General features: G+C 32.3%; 2 protein-coding genes across 3 annotated transcripts; one reads left to right on the top strand and one right to left on the bottom strand.

Annotated features, from left to right (window-relative positions):
• Window positions 1-160: 160 nt before the first annotated feature.
• Window positions 161-27,549, bottom strand: LOC124367545. The gene is made up of 6 exons (XM_046824472.1): window positions 26,363-27,549; window positions 25,224-25,415; window positions 22,927-23,097; window positions 5,051-5,134; window positions 1,563-1,694; window positions 161-296 (listed from the first exon to the last, which is right to left on the bottom strand). The coding sequence occupies exons 1-6, from the start codon at window positions 27,392-27,394 to the stop codon at window positions 210-212; spliced, it is 1,698 nt and encodes a 565-aa protein (XP_046680428.1). The 5' UTR covers window positions 27,395-27,549; the 3' UTR covers window positions 161-209.
• On the top strand, window positions 8,192-21,207 carry LOC124367546 (probable pterin-4-alpha-carbinolamine dehydratase). 2 transcript variants are annotated; one of them, XM_046824473.1, is made up of 4 exons: window positions 8,192-8,306; window positions 8,543-8,749; window positions 16,983-17,111; window positions 20,944-21,207. In XM_046824473.1, the coding sequence occupies exons 2-4, from the start codon at window positions 8,615-8,617 to the stop codon at window positions 21,124-21,126; spliced, it is 447 nt and encodes a 148-aa protein (XP_046680429.1). In that variant the 5' UTR covers window positions 8,192-8,306; window positions 8,543-8,614; the 3' UTR covers window positions 21,127-21,207. The 2 variants fall into 2 exon arrangements, with proteins under 2 accessions (XP_046680429.1, XP_046680430.1); XM_046824474.1 differs by lacking the exon at window positions 8,192-8,306 and adding an exon at window positions 8,331-8,366.
• Window positions 27,550-27,946: the final 397 nt, after the last annotated feature.

The following is a 27,946-nucleotide window of genomic DNA, read 5'->3' as shown; positions in this document are numbered from 1 at the left end:
TGATCTGTTACTTGTTACTTATAGAATGTTCGAAATAGAATATTTATGAATCACCCTGAGTAATTTTCTTCAGTGGCAAAATTTTCTACTACTTGTCCTTCTCATCCTCCCTATCATAATATTGTAGTGACGGCTTAGTCCTCAATCAATCATTCTGTACTTTTATTTGTATAATAAATATTTTTATTAACTTAACAATTTATAAGTTGTCAAGGTGTAATGAGGTACATTTCTCTGCACATCAGAATGATTTTGTACATCTTCAACAGCCGAAGTGCAGCCATTATTCCCAATATCTGAGGAAAAGTAAAACAGCAGTTAAACAAGTTAAACCGTACAATAAGGTAAAAATCAATACATAATAAATTGAAATTGTTAATGAAAACAATTAAAACGTATGATAAAATAAGATGGTTTCTGTAAAAATTATATACATCTCTACCAAAAAATTAAAATTATAACCCATCCCCTTAGCATTATGTAATTGAAAAGGAAATTAATAAAGGACTTAAAAACAGAGTTTGACAGATCTAAAACCAAAACTATTTTTATTCCTGGTAATTTTCTACATATTTAAAATCAAAATTTGAGCCTGACACATATTAACTCACAGCCAAGCTCTAAAAACAATAATTAGATTATTTCTGTAAAAATCATTATTTAGAAAAAGCCAAGAGAGGATTGATATTGAAATTGTTTCTGGTTTTTGTCATTTGTTATCAGTTGAATTAAATATGAACAGCTGGTTTAACAGCATACTTTCTACTTACTATTTAAAAAAAGCACCAAATGTACAATTTTACTTTGAAAAAATTGCATAATAAGCTTCCTGACAATGTAACAACTAAAAATATTAATTAACATTTCAAAAATATGTTGATAACCACAATAGACAAAGTTTGTGATTATGTCGATAACTTTTTATGATAACCTTTAAATAATTTTAATCAGTGAATTAATTTTAAGATGATAAACTGTGAACTATGCATTAGCTTTATCCTTGTTTGGGAAAAAAACATGTCTGTAATTATTTTGTCATTCTTCTTGGTTTTTATGTATTTATAAGACTGACAATATCACCTAGCTTTTGGCATGTTTGAAATGTATATTTAAAGGCAGTACAGTATTTGATTATACTCTTGAGTTACTATAGTTACTTTAAACAGGTACACGTTGATTAGCATGGAAAACTCATCCTGTGAGTCCTTTGTAAATGTTCAACATGGCTCTTTCAGTAGCATAACTAGGATTTGGCTTTGGGTAGGGAGGGGGGAGAATCTGATTGAAAAGCTCACTACAATAAAGGGTATGGAATAAATCTAAATTTAAGAAAATAGAAATAAATCTGATTAAAAAGCTCACAATAATGAAGGTTATGGAATAAATCTAAATTTAAGAAAATAGATACGACTAATTTAAAGTAAAACATTAAACTGAGCACTGTATTTCTAACAAGTTGGAAGGCTGTAATAAATATATTTAAAAAAATGTTACATCTTTTGTGAGAGTTCTATTCCTCTCATTTAGCTACGCCACTGATAAAAAATACATTATTTTATTACCAGCAGGATGATTGCCAGTACGAGCAGGCAACTGATCAGCAAGAACATCGACGTAAAGTAATCCTCCAGTTTAGTGCGACATCCACCACTGTAGGCCTGATCCTCCTGGATAAAATGGTTGATACACGCCAACTGTTGAGTAGAAAATTTATCAGTGCAAATATCTTCCCAAAAGACCAACTATGCTTTTGCTGCTGTGTTTTTCTATCACTTAAGAGAAGAGGTTCCCACTTATTCTATTTTAACTGCAAAAGACCTATGTTGGCCTTTGTCAGGGCTCACAAGAGATCATTTACGCACATGAGAAAAAGAATCGGTCTCAGCATTGTTCCCTGAGGTGTACTAAATGAAATAGCTTACCACAAAGATGGATATTGCTCTTACCTAAGGGTTGAGGCACACAACACTCCAGGTAATTTGGCTTCTAATACCAGGCTAACCACAGCAGGCAATGACTATGCTCTCATATTAGCAGATTTAACTCTTTCAAAAGTAATATAGAGTGTAAAAATACATTAAATTAAATATCTTTGGTTTAAAGAAATCCAATTTATAGTGAATGTATAACATTTTAATTGAAAACTTTAAAATTTATATATTTCATAATACATATATATATATATATATGTATTATGAAATATATAAATTTATATATTTCATAATACATATATATATATATATATATATATATATATATATATATATATATATATATGTATTATGAAATATATAAATTTTAAAGTTTTCAATTAAAATGTAATACATTCACTATAAATTGGATTTCTTTAAACCAAAGATATTTAATTTAATGTATTTTATATATATATATATATATATATATATATATATATATATTATATATATATTTGAACCTGTTAAGTTACAAATTTATGTAGCAGGTTAAGGCTTAAACTTTCCCATATATTCCAATAGCTCTGAAGGCCATAATTCTTACAAATTAACTTAATTCTTTTGTAAACTCCATAAATTTACACGGAAAAGAATTACAGTATTACTATTACATATCAAGTCCAAAAGAACCATAAAGAGAAATTTGTCAGATAACACCCTTTCAACGTGCAAACCTGTAATATAAACAGAAAGTTGGTATTAAGTCTTGTATTTCAGTCAAATAACATAGCAGGTTGTAATTCATATTTTTTACTTTCATAGTACGTGCTTTTAGAAAATGGTTGTAGTATAGACTGTCTAAAAATATTCTTCATAAAAGACTCTGGGCAGAGCAGAGATGAGCTTACAACCTAGAAAGGCCTACAAGCATGGGTTTAATATGCCAGTGGCTAGTTGGTTATCTCGCTGATAACAAAGACTAGTCTGCTGATTACCACTAAGATTCTGAGTAGGAGATCTTTTTGTCAATAATATACCTAGTAAAGCTTACAGTGGCATAGGTCATGTCATTGACCAAAGAGATAATAGACTGGAGAAGCTTATACAAGGGCCAATATTACTCCAAACCATGCCTTCTTATTGGTGATAACATTGAATTAATGTAGCAATGTTCAGAACTAGCGCTCAATTTTAATTGGGCGTATTTCATTCATACTGACGTAATTCAACAGCTAATTTCAACAATTTTTTTCCAACAAATCCTCTTTTAGGACATATGAATCGGGTCATGCTAAAAGCGATCAGTCTTCAAGGAACATTTTTCGGAAAACTAAAAAAAACTGTGTTCTGAGTACAAAAATAATTCAAGAGCATTTATTTTTTTAGTGTACAACAGACCATTCATAATTAAATCAAACCATGTAAAAGGCAGAAAAACAATTTTTACATACTAAAAATAATTATATAAAGTGCTTGACTTATCCCTTTTTAGCATGAAATGGGAATAAATTATCAAAATATTTTGTTTTTACACTCAAATTTATTCAAATAAAATTGTTAAATCTGTGTCATACAGTAAAATAATACATAGGTTAACTAGATGAGTTATTTTTAGTCATCAAAGTCCTCATGTTCTTCTTCTGTAGTGGGCCAAATATAAATTTCGCTGTACCACTCTTCCAATTCTATGAGGATGTACGGTCGAAGCGTTATTATGTCATTAAGTTTAGCTTTCTTTTATATTTTTTTTTTTTTATAAATAACAAGCACGTGGTGGTGTCTACTAGGAGTACGCAGTGGCAAGAGCGGTGCTCCAGGGAGGGGTTTGGGGAGGTGCTTTATGCGCATGCGCGAGCCAGCGTAGCTTCGCCGACATCGGCCAAGGATCGCTCCAGCCGCATAGCGCAGCAGACGGCGCGGCGGCCGACGCGACGAACGTTGCGCCACGTCGGTTATGTCAGTGTGACTTGTTCTATTTGACAACATGGTTAGCGATTATTTTAAAAATCCATCTGCAGATGGACGGACGCGACGCCACGGCAGTGTGACATGGCCTTAAGGATGGGCACATTTTTGTGTAGTTGAATGCTGTACGATTATGCACAGAAGCATGCAAGCATTTTGAAAAGTCTTGGTGTCTTATCGTTTTTATTAGAATTAAGTCTTGTGAGGCCTTTAAACAAAGTTGTACTAGGCTTACGAGAGGTTGACAATATTAATTTTAAAGGATGAAATTTATCGACTTTAGTTCGAGAATAGATAGCATAGATACGATGAGGACCGAAATTTAAGCAGCTTATTCTTCAGCGGTAAAAGAGAACATAGGGAACTAAATTTCTGGTAAAGAACTGTTAACTTGTATGATTCATATGATTCATTCTATCACAGTGTAGTTAGATCAACTGTTGATTTATTTTCAGCGACAACCCCAAATTTCGTCAATGGCCGTGAACCAAGGCCATTTATATAATTTACCATGTTATTAATACGTTTTAAGGTTATATCATAGACATCAATGAAACAATTATTAGCCATTTCCATTTATTCTTTTCGTACATTTGTCATTTTTATTAACAATGTCTTTCGTCATATAGTGCTGATTTCCCCCTCATTTGGAATAAAAAAAACTTCACTGTTTGTTTTCCGATTCACACTATGCCAAAACTGAGTTATATACACAATTAAATTCTTGAAACAGTCAATAACACATATCTGCTTATATGGAGGTGTAACGTTGTTGGCTATAGCCTAGCTGAATCAAACAGTGACCAATACAGTGTTAAAAAAGCAGACACTTTGATATAGCTAATAAATTATGATACTTAGATTGGGTCAACTTCCTACCTTGCCAGTAGTAACATTTTCATGAACTTTTCAATTTTGAACGTGGAGTCAGTAACAAAGTAATGTAAGCACATATTGAGTTAGTATGGTTTGACCTTTACAATGGTTTATCCAGTCTTTTGCCTCATTTTGTATACATACACCCAACTAATAACCATTGATACTAAGCAAATTACATATAATTAATTATAACAGAAACATACAATCTATATCAAATAATTAACATTCAATCAACATCTATATCTAATCTAATATAGCATTTCTTTAAAAGTATTCTTGATGTACTACTTTACCTTCTGGAACTTATTGTCAGCATGACAACAAGACGGTGGAACATACTTCCAGTCACCTCGAGCTTCTACCCCACAACATTGGTACTGAACACAAAATGAATTAAGGGTAATTAAATAAATTAAAGGTATTGGGGATCCTGTAGTGAATATATTAAAAAGTACTTAATTCTAATATATGCATCCCTTTTATAATCAAGTTGTTCCAAACTAAAATATTTATTTCACATTTTATGCACAATTCTTACATTGACAAAGTCTAAATGAATCGGTATTTGTTAAAAGGGCATCAGTCACTTTTTTTTCACAATTCCACTTTTTGGTGGATTTGGATTCTTTATTTCTAGATCTACATTCTGTGTTAATAGGGCATCAGTCAGTCAAGTAATAAGCCCACAGCACAAGGTTGAATATTGTGTAATTTGTTAAAAAGGCATCAGTCTATGACTCATGCCCTTTTAACTAACTAAAAATGTTGGCTGTACTTTTGTTTAGCTACAGCTGTTAACATGGAAACAGCTGTCTAGCAGCTTGAATATTGTGAGCAGGTTTTAAGGTTATAGTTTTCAGATTCTTCGGTTAATTCAACAGAGTAAACGAGTAGAAAAATATGATAGAAAATATGGAAAGTGTTAATCTCTTAAAAGGAAGTTTTACAGATCCTAGTGAGTACAAAAGGAATCAAATAAGGAAAGCCATTATCAAAGGGGAGAGAATTATGTGAACCATAAAGGCAATGAAACTCCAGCTAAGAAGCCTTCATTTACTTGTGGGTAAGTAATAATTTAAATGAGGTTATCAACATAAACTTATAAACTTTGTTTACCCAATATAATTGGTGTGTGTCTTTTTAAATAACTTATATAATAAAATCCTCAGAGCTACATCAAGTTACAAGTCTGAGCCCTAAGTAGGCTTTTACTGAAAATAATTGGTTTACATTAGCCTTAAAACTCTCTTTTTGTTACAGATGCAAGAGAAATTGCTTGGGAGAGTTTCCAGAGGACAACGTGACTGAGATTTTTGCTAGGTTTCACGACCTCGGTACGAAAAAATGAACAAGACATGTTACTATATGGACTTATTGATGTGGAGGAGGAAGTGGCAATACGTAGACCAAGAAATGAAAATCCAAGAATAAACAGTGCTAGTTTCAAATATCACCTTTTGATTGGAACTTCAAGACATATAGTATGTTTGAATGCTTTTGTCAATGCTTTTGGTGTTACAACTAAAAAGAGTCCGGCGAATCAGAGAACTCAAGAAGGGCCTGCAAAACTCCCGAAGATAAAAGAGGAAAGGTAGTGTCTTTTTCCATGTCCGATGAAATAAAAAGCTTAGTTAGAGAACATATTAGTTTATTTCCTATGAAAGGGAATCCCACTATTTGGGAGGAACCAAATTTTACCTGAATGCGGAATTAAAATTTAAAAATAATGTATAACTTGTTTTGTGAGAAGTACCCTGAAAAGAAGGTGAGTTATAGTTTTTACTACACGTTTTTTAAAGATAATTTTAATCTCAGATTTGTCGGTCTCAAGTCGACACATGTTGCACATGTGAAGAGCTTAAAGCTAAAAAAATTAAAATCTCCGCACTTGAATGAAGCTGCAAAAACGGAGTGCTGTGGCCGAGCTTCTTGTATATAAGCGACGAAGCCAAAAGTTTTATTCTGCGCTAAAGTATGAGGCCTCAGAAGATGCTAAGGAAGAAAACAATATTCTTTCAATTGCATTTGATTACATGCAAAACATTTCCCTCCCGAAGGTGCCTGTGCAGGAAACTGTTTTATTTGCGCCAACAGTGAATGTGTTTTGTATAACAGACTTAAAAAGTAGAAACAGCAACATCTACCTCTATCATGAAAGAGAAGGTCACAAGGGGCCTAACGAAGTTTGCTCCTTTTTGGATGACTACCTTAAACATGTTCCGGAAAGTGTGACAGAGCTCCGTATTTTTTCGGGACAATTGCGCTGGTCAAAATAAGAACCAGACATTGACTAGGTTTTTCTTATTTTTAACTGACAGTAAAAGGTTCTTAAAAATTCAGCACTTTTATCCTGTCAGAGGTCACAGTTTCCTTCCTTGTGACAGAGAGTTCGGCTTAATCAAAGGGATGCTTAATAAGCATGACAGAATATTCAGTATGTATGAAATCATTGAGGTAATAATAAAAAGTGCCAAAACCTGGAAAGTTTCTCTTGTGAAGGAGGTGAGAGCTTCAGAGATTTTCTAACTTCAAATCTTGGTGGATAAAGTTATTACAAAAATACTCCAGTTTCAGAGGAAACAAAAAAGAAACCAAGCAAAGAAAAAGTTCAAATTTGGGATCAGTAAGCTGTTTCATTTTGTATTTGAATCTACTTTAAAAGGCTACATAAAGGCATACACCACCATTAATGGTCTCCCATTGCCATACCTTTTTCATGTCTTTAACAAACAGGGATTACTGGTCCCAGCGAACTTGCTTACCCAGAAGGTAAAATGCCTATAAAAAAATTAAAACTCCAAGATTTAAGAAAAGTCATTCAGTATGTACCTCATGAGAACAGACAATTTTATAATGATATTTTAGAATGGCCTGTAATGGAAAAATATTAATATGCAAGAAAGAAGATGAGTGATAAGTATCAACAAAAACCTACAATAGGGCACAAAATTTAGTTTCTTTTCAATGATAAGGAGTTTAAAAAAATTGTTTAAGTAACATAATTTAAGCTTAGGGCCTATACCAATAATTCTGTACTCATTGTATCTTTAAAAAAAATAAATGTTTTTTTATAAATTATGAGTGTTAACACTATTTTTTTCATGTGAAAATATTGAAAATTTGTTAAAAAGGGCATAAGTCACACATTTTTAAAAATTCATAAAAATTTGAAATTTTGATAAAAGTTTGAAATCTTTATATTGGGATGTTAAAAATAAGGCAGAAAATGCAATGCATATTTATTTAGGAATTTTATATTTGCTATATAATATTTAATCGGTTTTTATCAAGTTTTCCGAAAGTTTACTTTTCATGACTGATGCCCTTTTAAACAAATACCGATTCAAATATAGTCTATATTAGCAACGCTGAAGCTCAATATTTTAAATTTCCGCGCCGACAAAGAGTGTTTTGTTTGGGATGGGGATGTGATGCGAAGAGATCAGCTCAGCTGATGTACCGGGATAGCTGTGTAAAAGACGAACATACAAAACAAAAAATACAGCCGATTTGTTTATCGTATTACTAACCTCAATCTGATTCTGAAATGTACATGGTTAGTTGTTGGGAGTGAACATAATTTAATCGATTTAAGTTGATGTGGCCTATGTATGTATTCTGTTTGTTTGTTTACTAAAATAATAATATTAATACTTTAGTACATGTAAAAATACAACATTACTATAATAATTAATAATGTGAATTTCAACTAGTGGAATAACAAATAACTGCATCACATTACAGAAGAATTTACTGTTGTAATACATTTTCTGATTATTTTCCAGGCTAGAACTTCATCACGGAAGACTGATCACATTATTATTGATTCACTCCCAGCACAGTGTTACCAATCTGAAATGTATCAGGCAGCTGTAATTGGCCTTGGTCTTTCCCATTCACTACTGAAACCTGTTGGAATACTTTCTCTTCATTCCTTCTCAAGGATTAGGATAGAAAGTTTCTCTACCTCTTCAGTTTTACTTAGGAAAATGGTAAGTTAATAATGTAAAGTTAGGTTATACATTATTCTATTATATTTAATTTATTTTAGCTTGATCAAATAGATTTAAAGGAACTGTACAAATAAAAATAATGTACTATGAGCACTAGATTTTTTAAAGTTGCAAATATTCAAATATATTAAACCATTGTGCAGAATAACAATTTTATCTAATAAGACAGAGTACAGAGATAAATTGAAGAAATATTTTAATGAGTAGAAGCCTGATATACAGTAATACTTATCAATATAGCCTATTTATCAAGTTATGGTAAGTTTTGTGAATTAACTTTCTAATTATGGTTCATATATTTAATATTCCTGGAACTTGTATAGTTGCAATATAACTAATATAAATTACGTAATATCAAAAGAGGGAGATTTTAATTAATCCGTACTACTTGTGAATGCAGCTAGTGCAGTTTAAACCATCCATAGCTTAATTTGATGAAGAATTACATTAAACTTTCAAGGTAAAGCTAAATTGCTTATCACAGTATTGCAGATCTACTAGAATTATCTTTTGAATATTTATTTAAATTTAAAATAATTCTTTACTTAATACTGTATTAACTTTTACTTTTTGCTAGTAAAATATCTTACAAGTTATAGTTGAGATGATTTTGGTAATTATCATATTATCGGCCGGGGCGGAAAAAATACGACTTTTGCGTTCTTAACTTATTGGAATCGTCCTATATAAAAAAAGTATAAGGTTTGATGGGGTGGAAATGAGAAATAACGAAGTTCTAGAAAATAAAAAAATTAAATAACTTTCCAGTAATATCTCCATGTTCTACATCCACGTCTAGCGTCACGTGACCTTTTGTGGCCAATGATTGAACCTCGTGATGACGTCATCGGTTTCGCCGCCATCTTTGCAAACGTAAATGAGAAAATAATACAGAAATGAGCAGAATTTTGATAAAAATTAATAATAATGTTTTTCTTAATTTCGAGAAAAAAATTAATTACGGTGCCTCCGGCCATCAGCGCGGGCTTCGGCAGCACCTTCGGTGCTGCCCCGCGCTGATGTCAATAAAAGAAAAACATCCCTCGAGATAGTACCTATCAGTAAAATATAAAATTCTAGAGGGGCTGATCAAAAATATATAATTGAAAATGTAATGCAAAGGCAATTATGTAAAGTTAAAAAACTAAATAAAATCATGAAAAAAACTCAAATATATAGATGGATATTAACAGAGAACACTTACCATTAGTGTGTTGGCGGATATAGCTGAGCAGCAGCAACAAAAAAAGTGGTGGAGCCTGGTATGTGGGTGGGGGTACTTTGCCTTAAAAAGGAATTCTGCCAGGTACCCAACAAAATGGTCAGTCCGGACACCATACCGAGGGATGTTGGCCCTGACTTCCCTCCAGTGTCTCTCAATTGTGTTTGTGTGGGCGCCGGTGTTAGGGTCGACAAAGTTTATTGAGTGATTGACAGTTAAGTGCCTAAATCCCTCGTCACCGAGACAATTGTAGGCCCGCCAACAGTCGCTAACAATTGTGGTACCTGGCAGAACCCATTGTTGAATTATGTCGAGCAGAGTGTCCCTATCGCGTTGATCTACAGGAACAAGGAAGGACTCTCTGCTCTGCCTTTCTATTCCCCCAAAAAAACCCACTGTCCCTGAATATTTCTGCCGCGATTGTACTTCTCTTTCCAAATTTTTGCCTCGTCAATTTCAACGACTGTCAAAGGTCCGCCAATTTTCTTCGACGTCGTTGAAATGTGATGAAAGTACACTTCGCGGGCAGAAAGAATACCAGTCCACCACACAATTTTGAAGAAACGCCAAACTCCAAGGAAATGTATCGTTGTCTCGGAGGCTTGAGGTGAAGCAACGTGGTCACCAAACCAAAATAGGTCTCTAAATCTAGTCGCGTTCTTTTCGAAAAATGAACCTGCCCGAGCAGATTTTTTAAAATTGCAACATTTAAAACTTTTTTTTTTACTACTTTTCCTAATTTGTGTCTATCACAACGAAACAACAAAGTCTCCCGGTTTAAAAACACCACTCGACCGCACGACGAACAAATACACTCATTTTTAAAAATACCATGTTCAATTAAAAAAGAGATAATTTCGTTTCGGTTAAAACGTAAGCTCTTTACGTGCCCTACCAAACACTCACTCCGACACACACAATTCACTAGGGTTGGTTTGAACTAGTGGATGGTTGATTCATCATTCTAAACGCACTGACTCAATCCGACCTACTGAACACGATATCTTGTGTAGAACTGACCTATGCCCCGGACAACTCAGATAACAGGTATGCTATCAGGCTGCTATCAGTCCCCGGCCGCAGATAATATTCAAGTAAACAGATTATCCAGACACAGCACACAAACTGAACATTAAAACATTAGAAACTTTACCACTTATCAATATACCCCTAAAATCATGTTATTTGTCATTTGCACCCCATAGTACTATATATATTTTTTGTTCAGGAGGGTGAGCAGAATACGTTGGTAACGTCAAATTCGTGATTTGCCGCCCCGGCGTTTAATCTTACTGGTACCATGATTTTAATTACTGCATAGACGAAAAAAATAATGAAGTAGTACCTATGATATTCTGTGTTAATCAAGCTTACACTATTATTCCAACTATGTGACTTTATACTGTTCTCATGTTAAGTTTATAATAATTTAAATGTGTTGATTCTAATGTAAAAGTAAAGAAATCAAATGTAGTTTATAGAAAACGGGAGGATAAATTCAGATAGATGCAACGATAAGATGTTCATCTGTCTATAATGTACAATATCACAAGCATTCAATATCACACAATTCTAATCATATATAGGAACAAAGACCACTTTGTTAGTTTCATTCTATATTTTTGACTATACTTTTACTTTACTTTGTGAAAAGATTTAATTTTTAAGAACTATCTTGTATAAAAATGTAGTTGATACAGTATCTAATCATAAAAAAGTGAGTGCGTTTATGTAAATTTATGAGTGTGCAGTATAATAAGCGATCACCACAACAATCTAATTAACTATCAATTAAAAATATCTGCACTTACTACGAATATAAAAGGATTTTACCTATTGATTTTCATAATTAATAGTTGCCAGCTATTTTTATTTTACAGAATAACTATAAATTGCTTAATACAATCTTAAAAGACTATAATGTGATTAGGTTTGACATTATTGTTCTAAGTTAATTGAAACAAAGTAAAATCATGTGTAATGTAATTGAGTAATGGCTGGCTGCAAGTATAATGGCTATGTACATGTGTTATTTGTGCCATTTGGCACATTTATATATGCCAAAATAGTAAAGAGTAACTAAATGTTACACTGTTTTGTTTCTTACATTTTATAAATATACGTCGCCTAAATAGTTTTTTATTCATCATTAAATTATGTTTTTTTAAGGTATAAAAACAGCTTAACTATACTGTAATTTGAATACCATAATATAATTTGATATCAGTAGTTATATCAAGGATTTGTTACTCATTTATATTGATGATTCAATACTCTTGCATATGATGATTTGATAACATGAGTATCGATGATTTGATAATCATGAATATCATTGATTTGATAATCATGGATATCATTTGTTGTGGTGACCGCTTATTGTATTGCAGTGATTTATGCAAAAAAGCACAAACTTTTTAATGTTTTGTAGGTAGAATGCAATAACAAATAAATAGAAGTACTTTCAAACTAACCCAATATCACTTTAAAGTTTTTATTCTAATCAGGAATTAATTAAAAACTAAAAGTATATTATAAATAAATCCATATAACCAACCTGTGTTTACGATATGGCTGTCCACCTACAGACCTGACCAATAGTAATTTGCAACCAACACAGAGGAGGCAGATTAAATTTGACCCAAGAAAATTTGTATTGATAAATAAATTAGCTCTTCCTTGTAACTATATAATTTTGAAAGTGACTGAATCATATATTACACTTTCACAATCCATGTAAACAAGAACATATGCATACACACCTAATATCAAGCATGCCCACTTATGTGATGACTTTATACGCTCCGTATCGGGCCTGCGCTACTTTATTATTTAAAATATTTGCAAAGTAATTGATAAAAAAGGTTTCTTAAAATTTTAGTCAGATAATGGATTAAAGTTTTTGATTGCTACAAAAGTGAGTAGTCTTTCATTGATTCCGTTCAGTGGGATTAAGTGGTAGACTACCAATAACATGCTTTGGAAGTGAATAATAGGCTGTATGGGTACAATTTACTAATGATTAACAATAGTTAATTGAAAAGAATGTAAAGGTATGAAAAGCAGATCCTTTGGTATTTTTCAGCAAGATACGGTCTACTATCGCCTTATTAATTAACTAGCTGTTTCCCGCGGCTTCACACGCTTATCGTAAGCTTTGCCTGTGTATCAGCACTTCTGGTTCAAGTGAATTATATTTTAAATACCAATGTAGAGTTTACCCTGTTGCCACGATTAAGAAAATCTGTTTGATTAAAGTCAAATATATGTCAAAACCTAGTGCCTTCAAATAATATTTGGTTAATTAAAATACGTAACTGTCACGTGATTGCAGTTTATAATGCGCAGTCGCTTTGATAACTTTTAAATTTTGCAGTGTCGCCTGGTGCTGAGTTGCATTGATGGGCGTAGCATATAAACCTTCTGCGTGGTAAAATACATATACATACAAATTTTAATAATGATCGGTAAAATAGTTTCCAATTCCATAAAGGACAAACACACAAACATTCATTTTTATATATATATAGATTAAGAAACTCTAGTAGCCTAGACTATATGGGATAGCAAACAATTACAATGATAACTATAAAACAGTTAATATCCTTTTAAATGGTGAAACCAATCTATTACCAGCATTACGTTTAAAATGTGTTAACACGAAATAAGCGCTGAGAGCACTATGCCTGAGAACGTGTATAGGCCTACATGAAAGTAGCACTGAAGGCCATAGACTGGTCAGATTTCTTATCAGTATAATTAGTAGTACATACTATATTGCTATTATGCATTGTATTGTTTCAGTTACCAGTAGCAGTTAAAATCCAAAATAGTAAGAAGGTTCGTGAGCTAAAATGGTTCGAGTCAGAGAATAAATAAAAAAGAAACTAAGGAACACTGTTTCTATCTTTATAAATTCAAATTCAGATATGTAAATGGGCTAGCCCCCTGGAAATGCACACAAAGGACAATATTCAAGTATATGACACATTGCTTAAGTTTTGGCCCCACAGTTATAGTATTCAGTGGGAGCCTGACCGAACCTAAACTTCTATGACCCACTCCTACCCACATCAGTATGAATTCTATTCAGGATAATCCATTCCTTAGGATAGAGTTACACACAAAGGACAATATTCAAGTATATGACACATTGCTTAAGTTTTGGCCCCACAGTTATAGTATTCAGTGGGAGCCTGACCGAACCTAAACTTCTATGACCCACTCCTACCCACATCAGTATGAATTCTATTCAGGATAATCCATTCCTTAGGATAGAGTTACACATCAACCACTTATTTTGTTGGATCGGGAATAAAAAACTTATGTTTTCCCAAATTGCATCCCAATATGCATCCTAATACGCATCCTAATACGCAATCTATATGTTTTTTTATGAAAATTCATTCATTTTAGGTAACTGACAGTTTTACCCAGCAGGGATCACTTCTGGCTGGTTTATACCTTCCAGTTGAAATCACTGAGCTCAACAAAAACCGATCTGTCACTTAAATCTGGACAACTTTATGGATGTCCAGGAGCGGCACATCACTAACCGTAAATGTCGAGATTGTGTGGTGCAAGGGCAATTCAAAAGGTCTAGTCTACTATGGGAGATGACTTTTGGAGTCGGTGGGGTTTTTTCCCTACCACAGAGGTTCTTGCTAGCCTCTACATAGGGGTGTGCCACCCCCTGCCCGCTTTGACCGGAGAGGCTGGTTCAGAGCTGACATCCCCTTCTTTCAAAGGGACATGAGATTATTGCTCTAAATTCTTCCTCATGGATCTCGATAGGAGGCGGTCCCTACCCCCAACCTTACCCATCCAAATTTATATAAGCTTCTTGTCCTAAGAGAGAAAAAACTGGCAGTTTGTATGGGTGGATGTTTTGAATTCAGTCTATCTCTGTTGTGTGGAGGGTTCTGTAAGATAGGCAATTCAGGGTTTGAAGAAATTTTCTTCCTTAGTGAGGCTTCATTTGGGACTTACATTAAGGACTGTAATGTTACTAAGCTAAAGCACCAGTAGCCAAGGAAAAAGGAGACGCACTTACTGCCATATCATTATGTTAAATTGCATATAATCTTTTCTAAGCTATGTAGAAGCACAGTATTCAGCTGTGGAATAGGTCAAAGACAGAGCTAAAGAACACAGAAATGGCCATTAACTCCCAATGTTGGCACAACTAGATACAATGTTAGCCTTTGTTCTAACTTTACCCACAGATTTTTTTCTAAGTGGCTTTTAAACACTAGCTTTTAGACAAGATGCCATATAAAATTATAAATTGCTTTCTACAAAAAAAAAAATTAGTTCCACTTACGTAATAAAAAAGTTATTATAATTTGGGTTTAGCACCCTTTAAAAGGGAAAAGGGATTTGCGTACAGGAGGACAAGTAGAATACATTTATAATGTTGAAGTAATGATTTCCAGTTCTGCCAGTTAGCCTCACGTCTACTGAATCTCTTCAAATCATCTGCATTGTATCCTTGATGAAAGTAGTTATGGTTTTAGTACTGAAGACATGTTTTGTACTTCCACAAAATTTTATTACCAAAGCGCTTTTGCTAGCAAGGGCATTATTAGTTATGACATGTAAACAAAAAACAGATATAAAATAGAAAAAAATTAAACTAATAGTAAAGACCACAAACTATAAATGATAAAAGTGTTATGTGGAAAAATAGGGTTTACAATTCATAATTTTTGACTGAATTTCTTCTATTACCAAAGTTAAGAAAATGTCACTGAAATTTAAGGAAGTTTGAGAAACATGTTCATATTTTAAAACCGTTATACATACTTTCTTTTCTTTATTTGGTCCATGAGGATTCTTTATAAACCACAGTCGATGATTCAAAATATATATATGATTTTTCTTTATGACTGTTCCACTAATTTTGATTTTCAATGTTTATTTTTATAATTATAAACATGTTCTTTCCTTCTTGTGTTTTCAGGTCTTGCTTGATGTTTGTCGAATTTAAGCCATTAAAACATCAGTTGAAAGAAGCAGTGTCTATTTTATCTTAATGGCTGTTTATCTTAATAAAACACATCTAGATGTTTAATAATGGACTTTTTGATAAGCTACATGAATGAGCTAGTCACCAAGTTGTAAAACCACTAAAAGACTGTCACTCTACAATTTCTGGCTCAGAATAATAATTTACATTGATAGCCTACTTCTAAATAACTAAAGATTTAATATATTTTTATTGTTTTATCAGTATAATTATATCTCAAATTTAATTTACCTTTGCATCTTTGAGACATTTAAAAGACTTTGTAAAAATTAATTTGTAATAATAACTTATTTTGTTTTGTGTTTTTTTATGAAAGGTCTTTCAACCGATGATATCCCAACATCCTATTTTTCTAAGTTCAGAGAATATTTTCAAAGTAAACTTTAAATAGAAATATCTTTTATCTTATAAATAAAAATGAATCACTAAAAGTGTTGCTAAGCACTAAGCTCGAGAACAGCTGTACCAATTTGGCTAGAATCAGGCAAGGTGGATGAATCTTGTGGCAATCATAGTGGCCACATTACATGTCGATAAATAAAATCGTAATGGCCTTGGACGATCAGCAATGCGTGATGTGTAGCGGAAGAGGCACAAAGTCGATTACTATGCATTGTTGTACCATATTGGCTGTATCACATTATTGTCAGAGGTTGAAAAGTAACAACCCTTCTATTAAAAAAAGGTTTATATAGTTAGGAAATTTAGGTAACTGTAGGTATTTCATGGTCTACATAAAGGCGACCTCCCTGCCATATAAAAATTGTAATTGTTGTATTGATATGATGCGGAATAACTCAGGCAGTTACTGCACTGTAGGAACGATGTTAACATTGTAATTGAACTTAGTTTAAAAACGGAAATAATACTTATGGTTAAAAATTATTATTTTTATTATCATAGTTTCAATGTTTTGGCTAGTCCTAATAAAAAATGTTAGTGGATGTTATTTTCTGATTTTACAGGCTCTGTCACCCAAACTTACAGGTGAGGACAGGGAGTCACACTTAAAACCTCTTTTACAAAAGCAGTGGGTCCTGGAGGATGGGAAGGACGCAATTCACAAAGATTTTCAGTTTAAAGACTTCAACCAGGTAAAGTTGCTGAGCGAGCATACATGAATCATGTAGCCTGATTGTGGATGTTTGATTTTGAATCAGTTAATTAATTGTGTGACTAACTTTTCCTAATACCTAAATAAGCACTGTTATTGAAACAATATATCAAACGTTTTTGTAAACTCATCCATACATGTTTTAAATTTATACAAACAAGCTATTTTTTAAATAAAAATAACCCATTTCTCATTCAAGCTTAATGACTATGTTGAATAAATAACTACATATAAAAATGTGAAGACAAAACTGAACTATCAATTTAAAATTGAAACAATTTGTTTTCATCAGTAGAAATCATGAACATTCATTAACTTCATGAGTTGGTTTAAACTTTAAAGATGATTAATCCTTTTACTTTCTCTTCCATACTTACATAGATGGCCAAAAAAATCAAGCTTTTGTTTGTAAATTTTGTATTTTGTGTATGTAAGCACTGAACTTGACCAAATAAACAACAATTTTAATCAAATTTGGCTTGCAAGTGTATTTAAAAGACTTCCATGACTAACAAATATCCACATATATTTCATTCTGGGATATAGTGATATTATAAGATTGTTTTCACAGCTTATAGCCCATTAATCTATATGTATTTGATCTTAGTATGTACGGTACATCATTAAACACTAAGATAGTTTAAGATTCAACCTCGATTTTCTTAAATTTGATGCCAGAAAAAACATGAACGAATTTTTTCATACAGATAACATAAATTTTGGAATATAAATTTTAATCAATATTCATTTTTTGTCTCACATTGTGGCATACAGGTTTTTCTTTCAGTTGTTGCTTGTAAGTGTGAGTAATGATTAACCCTTTTACTGCCGACGTGCGCGATTGCGCACGCACGCTGCCGTTTGTGCGAAAATCGCCAACGTGCGCTATAAAAGATGTCTCGTATTTGTTTTATACTGGTTTTCAATGTTGTCCAAATGCATCGAAATTCAGCTGTGTTATTCATTACTATATGGACAACACACAGAAAACAGGTTTTATAATCTATGGAAGCCATTTTTGTTACTGAACTTCTTTGGTTATAACTCGAGTTTGGTTTGATGAGGTTATGGTCGATCTCATTAGTTGTGAGTTCCACTTGTGTTGTTTCGTGTTTTACACTTTATTTGACATTTATATTTGTAAATCTACATATTTTTTACGATTAATAAAATGAGTACTGGAGGGAAGAGGAAGAGAACCAGGACTGTCTGCAAAAACTGTAAAAAAGGTGTTCATCCCACAAGTTTTGGGGAACACAAGTGCTAATCAGCAGGCCTATGAACCTAAAAATGTATATATATATTATTTTTGTAAATATTGATCAAAGTGTCTTTTAACTTTAATTTTCTATTATGTATTAATATTTTCATATCAATGGACAGTGATTTATGTATTATAAAGTGATTTATGTATTATAAAGCGATATAGTGTAAAGTTATGTATCAATAAACGTGTTATCTTGAAATTCGAGGATATTGCACCAATTTCAAAAATTCATCACAGCTTCAGTATTTTTCAAGGTATGTTTCCTAAAACTTTTTGGGAATGTTTATATATAATTACTATACAATAAAAAATTATAATTATGGCGGTGGTTTAATATTTAAATATAGTTGTTAAAGTGCAAACTCAAAAATAATTTTTATTTATTTAAAATTTTTGTTTCATGACATAATATATATATTTTTTAAGGACAGAAAATGTTTTAAATTATTTTTTGTAGCAAATTACAACTTATAAGGAAAAAAAACAAGATAAAGTTTATCAATTTATGATAAAAAAATAATGAATCCATGATTTTTAAAAAAAATCATTACATTTTAGTCAATTTCAGCCCGGCATTTTTCAACAAACTAAAAAAAAGGTGTCCGGCAGTAAAAGGTTAAGATATGTTTTACCGGGCTGTGACCTGTAATTTCTAACATTGTCAATAATTTATAAAAGTTCAAAAGACAAGATTTTTTATTATTATTACTAAAAATGACTAAAACAATTTAGTTTAAATTTGTTTCTTCTTGTTTTGTAAGTCAGGGTAAACCAAATCATGTCACAACTCGGACCTAGAGGTCTCTGGAAGTGTGAAAATACATAATAGAACAGTGCGTGAAATGTAGAGTAAGAACGTTTATGCCATATTTTGGTACTATTTAACTACAATGGTATATAGTTATGTTTAATTTAGTTACAGTAATCTATCTAGTCTCTACATTTATCCTCTTGGAAATATTAAAAAATATCCTTTCAGAAAAAGTACTTAAGAATACCACTAGTTGTGTTAAAGTGTTTCAAACTGCACATGCACTTTTTATTTCTTTCAGTCAAAGTCTGTAAAATTTATAGTATTCCAGCATGCATAATTGCCACACAAATCTCTTCACCATGTTTGATCTTTTTCTTTAATTTTGTAGTACTTTTTTACTCTTCACAATACATTTCTACAATCACTCTTATGTTATCTGTCCTTTGGCCTATTTCTTAATTTTCTGTCATGTATATTCCACTGCAACATCCTTTCATCCTGCATCCTTTTCACAAGTAGAAATCAACACATTTTATCCCTTTCTGATAAGGGAATATGGATGTACGTACTCCTTGAAAGTTGTATAAATATGATATTTACTAACTCTAAAACACATGCTTTGAAATCATCCATAAAATGTTAACACAACCCTCCACAGGTCACCACTAGTACCTGTATATCCAAAACCGTAGAGTTGATGGTTGCTTTACAGGGTACAAGCATAACCAAATCACCTAAGTATGAAGCACCTAAAGGGACTTCCTTTGGTGCTTAAGTTACCAAATTAAACTTGTGTTCTTGTGTTGTGTTCTTTATTGTGTAATTAATTATTTTGTGTTAGCAATGATTTAGTATAAAATTTGAAAGTGGCAGATTTTTTATCCATCTGTTAAAGTTTTTACTGCAGAGAAGTGATTTAACCGTTTGGTGTGGTAGTTTTAGCAGAAGGGTACTCATGGTTTTGGTGTTATTATGGTTTAAATGGACTTTAAGTTGTAAAAGTTATTATATGGCCGTGATTTAATAATAAATGCTTTGCAAAACATAAAATAACACAAATAAAGCGGATTTTTCTTATTATAATAATAAAGACAAAAATGCAAAGCCTGTGTTTTGGGTTTGGTACATTTATACAAAAATACAATGATCCCGTCAACTTTTACCCAAGCCAACCACCGTTAATTTAAGGTGGACCCTCCAGCCAGCTTTGTTACAAACCAGTGACCCTCATATAACTGTACACCAGACCGCAAAACCCCATAGTGTCAGGTGTGGTAATTGAACCTTCCTCCAATGCCAACCGTGTACAAGAGTAGTGACTTAGCTGTCTTGGATGTGTAGAAAGGTCACTTAAGATTTGCTATATCCTGATTCTCTCCCTTGTGATTTTTCCCTTGAAATTTCATCTTGTGTAACATATATGGCAAACCACATAAAAGGGTTAATCAAGACAGACATTCTCTTCTCTGACCAACCTGCAGGAGATTTTTGGTTCAGTTAACCATTAGCATTTATTTAAATGTATAGTATACAGTATTTCAGCATCATAAGTCTGTAATCATGTTAGGAAAATTGAAGAAACTTTACAGAATGCCTGAAATTGGTCTTGTAGTTGTTCTCACATCTTCTCAGGTCAACCTACAGGAGATTTTTCGTTTAGTTAACCATTTGCTTTTCTTTCAATGTATAGTTTACAATATTTCACCATCATAAGTCATTAATAATGTTAGTAAAATTGAATGAATTCTGCACAGAATGGCTGAAATTGTTCATGTAAATGTTGTCATGCAGGCATTCAGCTTCATGACCCGTGTAGCACTGCTGGCTGAGAAGATGGATCATCATCCAGAATGGTTCAATGTCTACAACAAAGTCAAGGTCACACTGTGGAGTCACGATGTTCAGGGGCTGAGTCAACGGGACATCAAGATGGCCACTTTCATGGAGACTGTCGCTGCATCCTTGGCAGCTTAAGTAACGGAGATAATAATATATGTGTGATATTTTCTATTGTTTTATTTTTAGAATATAATATAATGTTAATTTACAAACCTATCTGGTGTTTTATTTGTTATTGTTAATTAATCCATGGGTTTCTGATAGATTTGCTAAGAAAATTCTCTATTATTATTTATATTTGCATCATTTAAGAATTTTCCAAAAAAGGTGCATCAGAAAGAAATTGAGGGAATAAGATCAAGAGATCACCGGAACATTTCAGTAGTAAGGAAGGGTAGAGGAGTAGAAGAGAGAAGATAAAAACATAAAACAGGAGATGGGAGACTGTAAAGATGAAAGAGAAAATGGGAGAGTAAAATGTGCCAAACAGATTTAATGATGCTGAAAAATGCTAAATATGACTTATTTAATAAAACATTATAGTCTGTTATATTTTGTATATTATTAGTCCAAACAATTTTGCTTTACTAAACATATATTGATTAATTTAACTCTGGCTGGTTGCAGAAAAATTCTTAATGAGCTGACCAATAATCAGATAACAGTAAGCCACAGAGATATCTCTGCAGTATAAATAGAATTTATAACATTTTGTAATGGTATAAGTTAACACAATAAATTTTAATTTGCAATAGTGATGGTATGAGTTAGCCACATCAGCATTTTGTTTTGACTTTATTGTCCACAATTGATAAAATGAGAAAGTAGCATTTGTTTTGATGTGAAAAGTAAATAAATTAAACTTAAGTAAATGCAAGTATAAGACCCTATTTAAACCCTATTTAATTTTACAAATCACTATTAGTATTATTAAGACCATAACAATACCACATAATATTTATTCATCACTGTCATACAATTCAGATTGATTCAGAGCTCTTGCTTAAGGATTCTCTACTGAAAAATTAATTTCCCACAATTACATTTTGAATATAAAAAAATTGTTCCAGTTAGACCCAAAGCAAGTCATCAGCAGCATTACTGAGTTTATTTGTATTTATTAAATGTATTAATTAAATGTATTTTTTGAACCTTTAAATGTTAAAAAAGGCATGTACATTATGGGTAAAAGATACTGGAATTTAATAAAAGTATTGTGTGATATCTAATTTCAAATTGTGTAAAAAGTGCAAAAATCCAAATTGCTCTCATTTTAAAAAACAAGTTTTATAATGAAAAATTAATATCCATGCTTTTTTTGCCATTATTGTGTGAAAAATATTTTAAATTTTTTTGTAAACTACTCTAGAGTCACAGATATGAGATTTGTAGGTCTATTGCTTCCATATTGAATAGATTGCTTTTTTAGTTCAAGTTGCATAGACTCAGATTCAGAAGTTAAGTCAGAATCAGTACTATTTTTAGGAATATGTATTAAAAAAATTGTTATTCTACAGTAAGATTATACTGATACAATGGAGTATCAAAAGACTAGTCAGGATATCGCGAAAGTCTGTTAAACTATCTGTAAAGTTTTGCCTTTATGTCTAACTTTTCGGCTGTTTGGCCTTTTGATCCAAAATCAGTAATTTTCCTTCGACTAAGAGGAACTTATGTACCAAGTTTCAAGTCTGTGGGACCTTTCTATTAAGAGTTTTATTGATGATTTTAAAAAGGACGTCATATACGTAGTAAAGGGTCCTCTTTTTTGTTTGCTTTAAGAATTTTACTTTCTCCCTCACAGTAATCACTAAGTAGCTAACATCAATATTTGTCTTACATCTCTGAGCTCAGTATCTAACACCTTCATCTTCTTTAGATGTCAGCAGCAATTAAGGTCCAATTAAGGTAAGCAATAAAAACAAATCAACTCACCTTCTCCTGCACAGTATCCCAACCCTGTCGTATCCAGCGTTGGCACCTGTACTTGTTGAAAGTGGATACCATGGAGTATCTCTCTGTGTCCTTGAGGTTCGAGAACATCAGCCAGAATATCAGCAGATAGATCAAGATGACCAGAGCCAGAATGGCTGCTGCGATGCAGTACTGAAATAATTTGGTCAATTGATCAATTATTGTTTCTTTCAAACACAGTAAAATATCCATTAAATAAAATGGTGAACTAACAGAAATAGCATCTGAAAATAATAAAGAAGCCTTGTACTTAGATCTTAAATTTATAAATCTATTAGCTGATATAAAATCCAGTTATAAATAAATTCATGTAAATTCAAAACTGAAAATTGCAGCCTGTACTTATTATTATAGTTATAGTTGCAGTTATTTTAAATATTATTTGCAACTTTCAATGTCAGAAAGTATTAGCCAATTTTTATGAATTTACTTTTGTCAAATGCTAAGAGAAACAACAATTGGTACATGTGATGTGTGGATTGGTCTACATGTTTTAAGGAGAATATAATTGGGGAATTAGATTCATGGGTGAAGGAGGTGTAACCAGTAAAGATTGACAGGTCCATAGCAAGTGTCATTAACCAATTATTAGTCCAATAACTAATGGGAATTGACAGAGTTCTTCAGTTTTTCCTGGAGTCCTAATCACAGGGTTTCCAGTTTAGGCTATCCTGGCTAAAATTGAGGTTGAAATTCAAATTTCAGTACCTTTACCCTTGGCACAAGGATCCATAGCATTGTAGAATTTGTACAGAAAACTCAATCCCACACCATTAGCCTTGGTCAATAGCCACATACGCAGATAATTAATATCTTGCTTTTATATAGCAGTACATAAAAACACGAGAAAAAAATTAACAGCCTTTAAATTTCATTCATGTAGGTAATGCAGTTATCAGGTTCACTGTTCAGTGTCACCATCTAGCACTCATTTTGTGGAACTAGATGTATTAGTTTGTCACACAAGTCCATGAACTATGAAAAAGTGGTAAATTAGTATTCCATTGCTGATTATGTCAAGCTTTAAGGTTAGGTTCCTCCAAATATATTGTTGAGTTAATAATGTTTTCTTATTCCATAATCATTATGCATGGGGATTTTAATTTCACCTTAATTTTAATTAGCTTGGGTCTTTCATATCACTTGTTCTAAGTGATTGTTAAAGAGAAAGCTTTCTGACGTTCATATGTCATAAAAATGTGTATGTAGAATGATGATCACTAGAGATGGTCATATGTGGAATATCAGGAATTATTTCCGTCCATCAATGTTCATGAATAGTAAAAATCCAAATTGGAGCACAAGTTTCTTCATTTTAATTTGTATAATCGTTCACATTCATTTTTCAACCTACCTGATTTTAAGTGAAATTTTAAAATCCTAGGAGTAAAAAAGTAAATCCTATTACTTAAAAAATAAATCGTTAAAGTAGGCCTATTTTATGATTTACCCTAAACAACATTTTCTGAGCCAGGTACATTAATTAGTTGACAGATTTTTAACTCTACAAGTAAAAACCTTAAAACTGTTTGCATTTTTTTAGTAATTTTGTTACTGACATTTGATTTTCATCTTGCATTATTGTGTAAACTTGTCATTGCAGTATGTATTAATATTATGAATGTTATCTTACTGTTACCTTCTTAAGGTTTTTTATTTTATTTATTTGTTTATTCCAACAACATTCACACATTTTTTTTATAAAAAATACAATATTTAAGAAAGCAATTGCTTATAAGCATAAATAATTACAAGATTGTAAATAGTGGAGTAAAAAAGTACAAAAATACAGTAAGTAGTAGAAAAAAAAACGAGAAAAGAAACAAGAAATATTGCAATCAGAAATATAATTATATAGCAACAATAACAATGGGATTAATATACAAGATAATAGTAATAGTAATAAAAATAATAATGTCAAAAACAGATACGATTGAAAGCAAATTCACTATGGATTGTTCCTTGAATAAATAATAAGGGATATATTTTATATAGTATAATATATATGAGGGAATATTTTATATAACCCTAAAACTTAACAATAAACCAAATAAAATAAATCATTTATGGTATTAAGAATAACTAAATAAAATAGAAATAACAAGACATTTAATAATTAAATTAAGAATTTAAATTCAGGCACAATTAATTGTCTACTTGATGAGAAGTAAATCAATGAATCCTACTAAATATTAATTAAGACATGTACAAGTTAATACTTCAAATCATCTTCTTATTTGATAACTAAATTCACTTACCGCCACAAGCATAGGTTTAGCTCTGGTGATGGAGGTGATGATGCCATACACCCCCACAATGATGATGCATAGAGAAAGCGCCATCGCTCCCCAAACCCAGTTGACAAAACCTGTTTGGCCGATCACAATGTTGATGTGGTTACGGAACAGGAAATGTATCATGGTTAGTAGCAAAAGAGCTAGACCAACCAGCTGTAATCAAGCATAAAAACAATCATAGAAGCAACTTGAATAATTTATGTTAACTAAATTTTAAAGCCGCTGGACTAAAATCTAAATAGTGTAATCAGAAATTGTAAAATTGTGTAATCATGAAATCAAGAAGCCAAGAAAATATTTGATTAAGAATTTCAAGTGATATAATCTTGTACAGAATTTTTTCCCAGTTGGATAGTGTTTTACATCACTTTGGAACTGTCAGTATTAGGCAGTATTAAATAACATTATATATCTGTCATTACCGATCTGAACTATACACAACTCTCTTATCTGCTCTTGTACCACATAAAAAGCGAATTTGGACAAGGGCTGTGGATGGAATTGCAGAAAAAGAGAAGTTAGAGGAGTCACATATTTCTGATAAATTTAAGAGGTCTACCATCATATCATGTTACTTCCTAAGAGAGTGGCTCTAGAGGGAAAGAAACAAATCAACCTCATAGGACAACATTATCCCAAACAAAGAACTAAAGAATTCATGACCTCCAAGAGGTTCTGGGGTCAGGTTATTTAAAAATGTGCCACAAATGCCCTGCTATAATTTTATCGAGAAAATACCATGGCAAGATTAAAATAATACAGGGCAGGTAAGGGGGACCCAAGCATAAATTACCATAAATCAAAATGCTTTCTATAAATTCACCTGTTGCATGGATCCCAATTCAAATTTATATAATGTGAGTAACAGGTGAGTTTAACAGCAATCATTAATAAGTAAGATTAATTACCGACATACTTTTTTTACAGTTGCAATGAAATAACCTTCACTCTTTCATTTCCATTGCTTTGAATTGCTGCAAAGTACACAATAAGAATTATAAAAAAGAATAATAACTTCCATGCCTGGTCCCTTATAGGGCCAAGAAGAAACTCATGACTAATAATCAATAGAATATTATATGTTATCAACTTTAACTCACCACCAGTAGGGTATTTATGATGAATAGTGCCCACAGAAGCGTTTTAAAGTTCCTTGTGTACCTTTTACACTGAATCACTCTGTACTGTTCTTCATACTTCTCCCCCTCTTTGTCATTGTCCTTGATTTGATCCTCAGGTCTCTTTTCTCCCTGAATTCCATGCTCACCCAATCCCAAGCTGCCTAAATCGTAAGCATCTGCCCTTGCCAGTATGGGTTTTCCTGAGCCCGTGTATGTTCTCTTCTCTGTGTATGGCCGTGTGTCGGGGTAAGGCTGGCCTGAAATCTTCTGCTGATATTCAATATCGGTTGACCTATGGAAAGTTACATCTTCATATCCAGAGGTATTTGTTGGAGGATATCCATAACCAGATCTGTCATTTTGAACTGGCACTGGTTTTTTTGAGAAGCTTTCAGTCCCATAGTATCTTCTTGGACGGCAGCTTAAAATGAGTTTGTTTCTAATGACCTGATCATTCACTGTCACTGGTTCTCCATCGTAATTAATTGCTCTGCAGATCAGGGAGGAATGCTTACCGAGGTCTCCATCCGGGTTTTCAGATGATGATGCAAGGTTGGGGTCCCGATATTGAACTGCAGGGAGGGAAGGATCGTAACATACATCTTTGGTCTCTCTCTCAAAACTTTTCACTGGTTCAGTTTTTGGGCTTTCTGGTCTTCTATTTCTTGATGGTGCTTTATCCTTGTAGTGAGAAAGGTTGTTAGGGAAGTAGTTTGGATCTGCAGTGTCTTGAAATTGGCTAACGGGCTGCTTCTCATGCTCTTTGGGTAGTCTATGATAATCATCACTAGGATAAGGAGCTAAGTATTTGTTTCTGTCACTCTCTGGTATTTGGAAATGTGCTTCAGGAAGAAATTGTTTGTTCGTTGGATACACTTTTTTGTAATGCACTTTCTTCTTTGCCAAATTTCTCTGTTGGCTCACAATTTCATCATATATCTCGTACTGCCCAGGTCGTTGTTGGTGAGGTGATCTCTTTTCTTTTTGCAAAGTTGAGGATTTCTGATCCATTTCTTTAACTTAGGGGGATAAATTTCAAAATTTATTTAAAAACTAAATGCTCACCAAGTTATTTTAGACTAAAATTTGATTCTGAGCATGTTTAATTTAGAAAATATGGTTATTGTTGTTTTTACACTGATTTACTATCAACAACAAACTTACTATTTTCATCTGATTCCATATTTAATAGTAATACTTTTGAAGATCATGTGTTAATATATTTAGGGGTTTCTCAGTTGTTAATGAAGCTTTTAATTAAATCCATGAGTTTAATTGAGTGCATTATTAACTCATATATTTTATCATTTAAACTATAGGATTTCTGTATGGGGAACTCTTCATCCGCCAAAAGACTTAAAAAACAAAAAACTGGCTATAAGAATAATCCGTACATTTGTAATATAATAAATAAACTCTTTATTTTCTCAATTTGCAAAATACTTTAGGAATTTCTTAAATACAATCATCAATGTATAAATAAATAAGACTCTTTTACATAAAAAACTTAGATAAATAAAATGTTCTTGCCAAATCTGACCAAAAAGTAAAAACAAAACTTGA

Source organism: Homalodisca vitripennis, chromosome 8, assembly GCF_021130785.1.
Source record: "Homalodisca vitripennis isolate AUS2020 chromosome 8, UT_GWSS_2.1, whole genome shotgun sequence".
Taxonomy (NCBI): Eukaryota; Metazoa; Arthropoda; class Insecta; order Hemiptera; family Cicadellidae; genus Homalodisca; species Homalodisca vitripennis.
The sequence above is the reverse complement of the archived record's forward strand: the minus strand, read 5'-3'. Positions and strand labels throughout refer to the sequence as shown.